General features: G+C 42.7%; 1 protein-coding gene across 2 annotated transcripts in view; it reads right to left on the bottom strand.

Moving 5' to 3' along the window:
* Positions 1-754: 754 nt before the first annotated feature.
* The window catches only part of NR4A3 (nuclear receptor subfamily 4 group A member 3), a 32813-nt gene continuing 22954 nt past the window's right edge, over positions 755-10613 (bottom strand). For both annotated transcript variants that reach the window (XM_047099046.1, XM_047099037.1), the window contains one exon: positions 755-1022. In XM_047099046.1, coding sequence (XP_046955002.1) covers positions 775-1022 — 248 coding nt within the window. In that variant the 3' untranslated portion in view covers positions 755-774. The remainder of the gene's footprint in view (positions 1023-10613) is intronic.

The raw sequence follows: 10613 nt of genomic DNA, 5'->3' as shown, positions 1-10613 counted from the left end.
GAAGGGTTCTATAGGGCAGGTGGACAAAGCCTCTGCTAGGAAAATTAACATGTGTCACTTGCCAGCACGACTGCTTCCTTTTTATTTCCATATAAAATAAAGGAGAGTTAATAAACAAGACTTAGTAAGACAGCACTTTAAAAATTGCACTTGTATATGGAAGCGAACAGCCATTATCGTTTTGCTATGTCTGATTTATAGGTAATCCTCATCTTTCACCATTTGTTAAAATAAAATAAAGGAAGAAAGAAATTAAGAAGAGAGAATTTCTGCCTTGTTTGCACCACATACATACCCTTGACACAGGAAGTGTATTCTAAAGATCAACCTCAAGACACATCCTACTCTGGCGAACAACCATCGGCTGTTCTTGTTTTTAAATACAAAGCAACTATAATTGTATTCCCCAGAAAGAGTTTTAAAACAGTTATATTATCCTTTTTTTTTTTTTCCTGCTGGGATAGCATCGTCCAAAAGTGCTTTGTTAGCAATTTCTTAGAAAACCCTCATGAACTATACCCTCCCCTCCCGCGCCAACCCCAAAGCCTAAATATAAAACACAACCCCAACACAATACTCTGCAAGTTTTCTGGCTTTAGGTTGTAAGGAAAAGTGCCAGAAAAAAAAAAAAAAGTCTTTTCTACAGGAGCTGCTTTTTTTTTTTTCTCTTAAGCAAGGACAGAAAATGGTAGGTGTCCAGACCCAAATCCTCTGCTGCTTAGCAAGTCGGAGGCACTAGCCAATGAGGCGGCTCCCCCCTCAGGCTGCTCCTGTTCAGAAAGGCAGGGTGTCCAGGAAGAGCTTGTCGATGATGGAAGGTGGAGACACCAAGTCTTCCAGCTTCAGGTAGAAGATGCGCTGGAGGCCCAGGGTACAGATCTTTCTCAGTTCTACCAGAGCGCCCAGGACCTTAGGCTCGCTGGGCTCCACAGCCTGTCCCTTACTCTGGTGGTCTTTCAAGCTGCTTGTGATCTTGTTGCATAGCTCCTCTACTCTCTTTGGTTCTTTTAACCCATGTCGTTCTGCAGAACAATGGAAAAGGGGCAAGTTTGGAAGGCAGTTACATCTTTTATTTAAAAAAAAAAAAAATCTTTTTAAAGTTTGTTTGTCTACAGAGAACACGCACGAGCAGCGGAGGACCAGAAAGAATCCCAAGCAGGCTCTGTAGCCCAATGTGGGGCTCAAACTCAGGAACCGAACCGTGAGATCACGGCCTAAGCCGAAGTCGAGGGTCGGACACTTAGCTGACTGAGCTGCCCAGGTGCCCCAGGAGGCAGTCACATCTTAAGAGACTTTGAATCCCTAATGGAAGCCCGCATCTTGTTCCTCCAGTTGGGATGGCATTTTACAATGCAAGCGCCTCCCTCTTGGAGGGAACTCGTGGCCTTTGGACTCCAATGGCACCAGGGTTTGCATCCCAGTCCTGCCACTTCTTCACTGTGTGCCCCTGAGTTAGCCTCTTGATTTTTAAGCCCCAGTGTCCTTATGAGATGAAGATAATAATCGTCCCTAATTTCGGGTTTCTGGGAGGACCCACTTAGGTGAACTATGCACACAGTTCCTGGCACATAGTCACACTGAGTGAACGACAGAGTGGTTATTATTTTGCATACATACAAAAGCCTTGTCAGGAAGCAACTCTTTAGAGTGACAAAGAAACACGTCCAGGCAAATGAATTAATGTTCTCATCTTGACAGATGGGGAAAGGGGCTCGGTCAGTTCCATTTGCTAATGCAAGGGCTACCCACCCCCAAGACCCAGCATAAAGCACATTCTTCATGTTTTCATGCACGTGCTTTTATGCTAACCAGCACTGAGAAGAACCCAGCTTTTCTTTTCCTTGTTTTTTTTGCACCCCCCCCTTGAAACACCTATTGACCGACACCAGGCACTCTGTACAAAATACACATGTCTTCCTGCTGTGGAGATGGAAAAGTCAAAGAGAAGGGAAAAGGCCCAGAAACAGGCACGGTGGCATTCTACAATGTAGCAATACATGAACACCAGTATCTTATATTTTATAAAACAATACATAAAATGATCCCCATGTTGAATATTATGATCCCCTAATTTATTTTAAGGTTAAGTGATAAACCTTAACTGCTAAACTGATCTGAACTCAGTTTTCTGAGGCAGATTTTGTCCTCTTGCCCCAGAACAACGTTGCATCTCTAATCAGAAAGGAGCCTGCCATCCAGTACAAATCACTTTGCTCTCCCTCAGCATTTAGATACCAGAGCCTCTTTCCTGAGAGAAGGGCTTGGCCCCAGTTATCTCAGTCAGGGCTTGTATCTCTAAGTATATTTACATGTAAAACAATAATTCTTGTGAGATGGAAGGCATCCTTCCAATGGGAAATCAGGCAACACTGTCTAATTTTTCCTAGGTTTATTTTTTCAGTTGGGGATATAGTTCCAGAATAATTAAGGTATAGCATTATATTAGTTTCAGGTGTACAGAAATGTTCAGTGATTCAACATTTCTACACATTACTCAGTGCTCAGAAGATAAGAAGTTACTCTTAATCCTCAGTTGGGGATATTTTTGTTGGGGAAATTATTTCCTTAAAACAAAAGCCAATCAGCAAAAGGAAGCAATGCCCAGACATTGTTTTCTTCTCTTGCTCTAAATCAAAGGAGGCCCAGGGGCCAGAAGATCTGTATTCTTCCTTAGGTTGGCCTTAGGTTGGCTAGTTGTGTACAACTTGGGTGAGCTCCTCTCTCTCCAAGGCTTATCTTAAAAGGAGGAGGTTGAATTTAATGACCTCTCAGGTCCCTTCCAGCCTGGTGGTTGTAATTATATTAAAGTACAGCCATGAAAATTGCTGGTTGGCATCTCAGTTGGATTGTGACTTGTAGGCGTCTCATCTCAGTGCATCATAATATACAGAAAAGGGCACTGGGCGTGCAGTCAGACAGATCTGGATTCTGGTTTTGGTTTTGTTACTTACTAGCCATGTGACCTAATCTCTTTGAAGCTCAATGTCCTTCTAGGAGAATGGGGATTACAGGGCGGTAGACACACAAGTCTTGATTCTATCCTTCATTCCTTTCCATGTGTCTTTTTTTTTTTTAAGATTTTTATTTTTACTGAAAAAATTTTTAAAAATTATTATTTTGGAGACGGAGAGTGTGTGTGTGTGCATGCAAATGGGGGAGAGGGGCAGAGGGAGAGAGAGAATCAATCATGCTTGATGCTCAGTGCTCCACACTCAGCACTGGGATCCCACAACCCTGGGATCATGACCTGAGCGAAAATCAAGAGTCGGACACTCTTGACTAAGCCACCCAGGTGCCTCTGTGATTTCACTTTTAGAGAATCTCTACACCTAACGCAGGGCTGGAACTCAACCCGGAGATCAAGAGTTGCACATTCTACCTACTGAGCCAGCCAGGCTCCCCCTTTTCCGTGTGTCTTAAATATTAAACAATAAATTAGAAGAAGAAGTGCCATTATAATAAAACCTACTTCCGTGGGTCATTGTGAGGCTTAACTGAGATGATGAAACCCAAAAGTGCTCTGACAACTGCAGGGTGCTCCATGCGTGGTACCGTCAGCACCTACGATGCTGCGTGACATGTGGCAAGTGGTTGGCAACCACAGGGTCAGACAAAAGGCAGTAAAGTTCCCTACTTCTCAAGGTTTGCAGTGCATGATTGCAACTGTTAGCTAATCAGCCCAGGTGCAAACCTGTCCTCTACGTTTATCTTTACTACATACACAGAGTCCCTTTGTTTAGTCTCAAAAGATGCACCCGGGAGTGAACTTGAAGAGAAACTCTTCCTGCAATAGTGTTCTGCCTAGAGTTTTATTTTCCCTCCAAAAGTGAAAAGGCAAGCTGCAAGATTGGCAATAAACTTCAAAAGCTATAAGATGTGCATAGCCTCTGACCAAGTAATCCCACTCTTGGGAATTTATCTGAAGGAAAAATTCAGAAGAATGAAACTGTATGCATGAAGACATTTGGGGTAGCAGTATCTATTAGAAAAAAAAAAAACCGGAAAAAGGTAAGGGGTAGAAGAATAGGGAAACTGTTAAGTAAAAAATGGTATATGCATGTAATGGGAGATTCTGTAGACACCGGAAAGGACAAATATGAAGATTATGAAGCAACGTGGACAAATACAGAATATCACATTAAAGAAAAAATAGAATATAAAATGGTATCTAAGCTGCAATGACATCTAAGCGGAAGTTATTTCTGCATATAGAGAAGGGTGAAAGGAAACAAAATAGTGAGAATATTTATGAGATTATCAGATAACTCCTTTCCTTTCTTTTAAAATTTCCAAGTTAGTGGCATTTACGTTTGAAACAGTGTTAACACAGAACAATCTGCGATTTGGTGGCTCTAGTGGCTGTAACATGATCAAACAGTCATCGTGCTGATAGTAAATTCTATGAATACTGAGCTATATCAAATTAGGTTCATAACCCAGGGAGGGACACTATTCCCAGAATAAAATACCAATCCGTTGATTTGAACTTCCCCTTCCTTTCAGTGCCCCATGTCTTGAATTACATTCAAGATCCCATATTCATTTTTAGGATAAAGGAATGGAGCAAGGCGTTGGCTGGATTTTGGGAGGGGGTTGATTATAGAACCTTATAACCAGACTTTCTTATGGCCAAACTCACAGAAGGAGCCTCAGAGTTTTCCCTGCTCTCCAACCAGTTGTGGCTGCTCAATAACTATGGCAACCATTATTTATTCAGTGAACTCAAGTGGAGATCGATACCTCCCTGCCAGCTGGATCAACCCTAGGCCTGGAATTCCTTGAGGAATTCAGAGACACTCCTGTTAGAAGCCAAAGGCACCTTCTTTGTTGTTTTGAACAGCTACTGGATTTGTGGCTTCTTTACTTTTTCAAAAGGGCTGAGATAAAATTCGGTCTCCATGCAAACTACTGCCAGCAGCAAGCAAATTTTCAAATCACTAGGGAGTCACTAGGTGTCTGGAACCTTCCTGGTAATCTGAAATCCCTTAAAACCCCAATAACTGACATTTTAGTTTAAGGAACCTTCTTTCTTTTTGCAGCTTGGTAAACATGGCTGCAGCGCTAATAAACAGAGACTTCAATCCTGGGGGAGACTGGACATTTGGACTTCCCCCTTCCTAGAGAATCACATGCATCTTAGTATAAGATCTTTGTCCCCATTAAACACAACAGGGTCTTCAGCACTTCTTGCTTTTTGATCTACATCATTTTTATCCAATACTCCAGTATTTTAACTCACCTTTATGCATTCAAAGCTTTAAACTGCATCTTACAGAAATGGTTAACTAATAGATTTACATGTTACCGTCATAGTACATATGAGTTGGAAAGGATTTGAATCATTTAGATCACACTCCCACCTAAGACAAGAATCCCCACCACAAGAGATCACAAAGAGAGTGCCCAGAACCAGCTGGGTAATAAAACTAAACCTAGTAGCACTTTATATTATCCTCTTTTACTTAGATTATTTTATCACACCTCTCAGCATCCTTGTGAATCAGGCAGGACAAAGATGATCTTTATTTCATAGTTAAGAAGGCTGAGGCTCAGAGAGTTTCATGACTTACTTACAGTCAAAACTAGCAAATGGCTAATTTCTTTTGTTCCAAGTCCAGATGTGTTTCTACTATACCAGGATGCCTTGAACATCATATTAGAATGTTCTTCCTCATCCTGAGGTGAGCTCAGCCCCCCTGAAACTCCTTCCTACTTTCTGTGTACCTAATGAACTAATTAATGAATTACGTCTTTCAACAAATACGTATTAGGTGCTTATTCTGTGCCTAGCAATGTTATAGCCATTGGGGGTAGAGCAGTGACTAAAACAGACAGACAACAGATCATATACTCCTGACCTGTGTGGTGTTAGTATCTAAAGAAACTGTTGGATTCCCATGCAATTTTAGCTGCCCATGCCATAGACATCTCTGCAGGGAGAGGAAACAGAGGGAATTGGAAGAGGAGAGAGAGGAGGAAGGGAGAGGGGAAAGTGAAGGAATGGGAGAGAGGGAAGGGGGAGAGAGAAAGGGAGAGATTGACTGAAATGATAGAGGTATTTAGGTCTGTGCTCATGTTTTCCCCTTTTTGCCTAGTTAAGACCTATTCATCCTTTATTTCTTAAGCAGCCTCCATGCTCAGCGTGGAGTCCAATGTGAGACTCCAGAGGTGGATGCTTACCTGACTGAGCCACCCATCTTTTAGATTGCAGATCAAATATTTCTTCAAGGGAACATTCCTTTTTACTCCCAGTTTAGACCATGTTCTCCTATGGCATTCTACTTTTCCCCTTTGAAGGATATGACAGGTTGAAATCAGACATTGGTCTGACTCTTGCCTGCCTCCTCCATTAAATATAAGCTCCATGGAGGCATGGACTGTGTTTGCTCACCATTATACCTACAGCACCAAGCTTACTACTTAGGAGACACCCAATAAATGTCTGTTGAATGAATATGTGCATGGAGGAACCATGATCTGTAAAATACGATTCACTGAATACTAAACGTGTAGGTTGCTCAGAATAAATATACAAGTAGGGCATAAGCAGCACCCAATGGTAAAGAACTTCACAACTCTAAAACCTCTTGTATTAGAAGCTTAAGAGCCAGATTTCCTGGATGTACCATCTACCACTCACGAGCCTGATGACTGTTGACCCATCAGTAAAATATGGCTAATAATGGTACCTGCCTTGTGGGTTGTGGTGAGAAGTAAATGAATTGATACATGTGAAGTATTTGGGCCAATGCCAGCATACAGTAAGTAACAGATATTAGCAAGTATCCCCTATGTCTAAGACTCAACTTATTAATGTCCCTTCAAATCAGCCACTTCTCTGAGTTTGCCTTTTAATGATTTCACAGTCCTCCCCATCACTCCCATAACCATCTCTAATGATTGCTTCCCCCGGCCTTCCTAGTTAATCCATCGAAGAACTTTGGTTATTATCTCTGTGATGTTCCTCTCATCTAGCTCCTCCTCTCCAGCTTGCCGCCTCTGGGCTAGGTCTTCCCTATCCGTCACCTATATCGTTTCAATAGCTCCTGGCTGGTCCCTCTGCTTCCCATCTCTGCTGTAATCCATCCCAGGTCCTTCCAAATCTCCTTACTAAACAAACAAAAGAGCACATGTAAAACCCTTGGCACGGTGCCTGGCACTGGGTATTTTAAAATGATGGCTATTCTTAATTTCACGGAATCCTAATTACCAATAGCTTTCATTGTCCCTTGCTACACAGTGTGGTCCCTCCTCCAGCAGCAACAACATCAAAATGCAGAATCTTGGGCCTTACCCCAGACCTCCGTAATCAGAATGTTCAGTTTAACAAGATGCTTAGTGATTTCATGCACGTGAAAGTTAGGGAAACTCTGCTCTAGTCAGTTCTGGTCCCCATGAGATGCCCGGGCCAGTCTGCAACCAGTGGTTGTCTAGCCTCTGTTTGTAAACCTAACTCCCCAGTGCTGCTTGCTCCTGGATCAAGCTTTTCTTATATTGAGCTGAATTTTACAGGGCCCAGTTGTGCTCTTGGACCCATACAAAAAAGAAATTCTCTTCCTCATGTCAAGCAGCAGGGTACGAGGACAGGGGATGAGGACACCCAATAAGGAAAAGCAAATCCTTCTTTTTTTGAGCAGGTCTCAGGGCACAGGCCAGCATGGAGACCACAGTGAGATAGTTCCAGCTGAAGGGGAAAACGAACCCCAACAAACAAACAGGACCTTCCTGCTCTGAGCTCCCCTTCTTTCTTGGGGAAGTCATCTCACTGCTACCTCTTATTGCATACGTAACATCCTTCACTGCTGGGCGGTCCCCAGAGACACCGAGCCCACACTGATCAGGAAGCCACAGGTTGGTCAGCAGTCTGTGCTGAGGCTGTAATAGTGCTTTCCACTCTGCCTGTCTTTGGTTTATTAGAGTATGTGTCTGTCTCCCCAACGACACCACAAACTCTTTGAGGAGGAGGGATTTGTGTGGCTGGCGCAGAGCAGATGCTCAATAAATATTACTGAATTAATCTGAATTGAAATAAGGTAGTCCTCAGGAATTCAGACTATTTTCTAATAACAAAGTAGTAGGCTAAAAATAATTAATTTTCCTAATTTGGGAGACTTTCTGAAATTCACAATTAACCCATTCATTTAACCAATATTTGCCATGTGCCAGACGCCTTTAAATGCCAAAGTAATTATAAAGATGAGTAAGACTCTCCCTGCCCTTAAAGAAACCCACAGTCTATTTAGAAAAGAAGAGACACAAATAAGTTACTTAATATAATGTGTATGTGCAATTATAGGGATGCAGGAAATTGTTCTGGATTCTCAGGAGAATAGCTAGCTCTTCCTGGAGGTAAGAAAATAACACTTAGGATAATAATAATGAAGGTTTGGCTAATATTTTTTTCTCTGCAAAGTACACATTAGCTCACTTAATCTTTATAGGAAACCTGCAAGTAGACATTATCTCTGTGAAAAATGAGAAAACTGAGATTCAGAGAGGGTAAGCAACTTAGCCCAAGACTGCCCAGCTAGGAAGTAGCAGAGTGAAGACTTGAACTCAGATCTCCCATCTCCAAATCTTGAGACAACCCCCACCCCTTTTTAAAAAAAGGATATTGCCTTGCCAAGTTGTACACTTAGTTTTCTTTGCAACGCAGCTGATGGCCATATACGATATAAACACAAGGTAACCCGGTAACCACTTAGAATGAGCTCTGGGAAGACAGGTGGTGGAGGGTGTGGCAGGATCAGCCACCTGCCCGGTCCTCCTATGACACTGTTTCATTGCTTTCTGCCCCTGCTTCAGCCTTCCTTTCTGCTCCTCAATCTTAGAGTTCATGTTCCAACAAGACCAGGAGAAAGATTATAAGGCATAAGAGAAAAGAGTCATTTTCTCACTTGACAGAAGACCTGAGAGAGAAAAGAAAGCTATGGAGAACATCCTTTCAGTGAAGTGATTAGCAAGACGGCATTTGGGCACTCAAGATTCTCTCCACCATCTGGTCCAAAATGGCCTTTCCAATCTTTTCCCCCTTTTCATTATGTGGGAAATGCATTGTACTCTGAGGCTAGATCATAATCCCAGGCCATAAGATAAATATCACATTGAATCAATCTTTTCCCTGAAAATCTTCTAAATTTCCCTAAAGTGCAGCTCTCACCACTAGAAGTAGAGAGCCCAGGGCCCACACTGTGTTCATGTCTTCTCCCTCCTGCTCACTCCAGGATACATAGTCATCGAGTAGAATAGACTGCACTCCTTTGGTTATTCTTTCTACTGAGATTACAGGTGCGATTTAACACATGTGATGCAGTGCCACTGTGTTTGCTCTACCCCAGAGGTGCTCAACTATTCCATGCCAAGCCCTTGCGATGCTGTTTCCTTGGTCTGGAATGTCCTTCTTCTCTATCTTCCCATGGCTACATGCTACCTCCTTGGGAAGTCATTCATGACCAGCACTTCAACCTTTCTCTGCCCTAAAAGAGTGAGCAGTAGTCTGGCCTTACCCTGCACTGAATCTGTCCATTTTAAGGACCTGGGCACTAACCACTGCACATCAAGTTCATGACATGAAAATCACATAGGACTTCCTAGTAGGCTATCCATGGCTTATCTTTGCATCCCAAGAAACTGACACCAGGCCTGGCAATATTTATTTAATGAATGGATACTTATAACAATGGTAATTCCACACTAACTTTATGTTTGGGGAGCTTCTTATTTATTAAATATAATTAACTATAACTAGACATCCCCTCACGGATACCCCATCAGAAGCAAAGCCTGTAGGTTGTTCCCATGTCAGGGATGGGGCACCGGTTAAACAGGGCGGTTAGGGCAGAAAAACTGGGGACTCAAAAACGTTTGACAACCACAACTGTGGGGAATGAGAGCGATCTGAAAGAAACCATTTCCTGCCCCACCTCCCCACCTAGTTTATCACAAGGGGGCCTAGAGAGAGGTGGAAGAAGCAGAAAAAAGAATTAGAAAAGAAAAGCCACATTTGTGCAAACTTCTAATACTGCACGGATTCTTAATAATTTTCCTGGAAAAGAGATTGGTTAAAACTTCTAACATTCTGCTTCCTTTTCAAGAGTTCTTCCCTGTGGTTTAGGGGCAGACAATTATTTTGGGATGAATTTCCTGACGCCAGTAGTCCAACTGGTATTCCACAAACACCCTGTACGATCAGTGGGGCTTATTCAGAAGTGAGGATTTCACGGGAGCCCATATTCAAATGGAAATTAATATCCGCAACAACGCACACTGCTGTTTTCCAGGCACCACCTTTTCTGCCATTTCCTGACGCTTTCACACATTTCAAACACTCTCCCAACCAGCAAATCACAAAGTATTGCAAGGTCCAGAAATGAGACAAGAGGGGCTAACTTTTCTTGTGGGTTATACCCGCAGCACCTGTAACAACTCTGCACAGGTGGGCGGGACTGAGGGCAGTATCCCATAAAGGACGTGGCCCCGCTGTGCCCAAGTGCTTGGTAAGTGCAACCTAATTTCTTCAAAACCAGTGTCATCCTTTGGGCCTCTCAAGCATCCAAGGATGCTTGAGATATTCACCAAACTTCATGCCTCCTAAAGCCACCACCCACTTCCTC

Source organism: Lynx rufus, unplaced genomic scaffold (genome assembly GCF_022079265.1).
Source record: "Lynx rufus isolate CCGP_SWC_20201006 ecotype Redwood Valley unplaced genomic scaffold, mLynRuf1.p SCAF_10, whole genome shotgun sequence".
Taxonomy (NCBI): Eukaryota; Metazoa; Chordata; class Mammalia; order Carnivora; family Felidae; genus Lynx; species Lynx rufus.
This window is presented reverse-complemented; position numbering and strand designations above follow the sequence as displayed.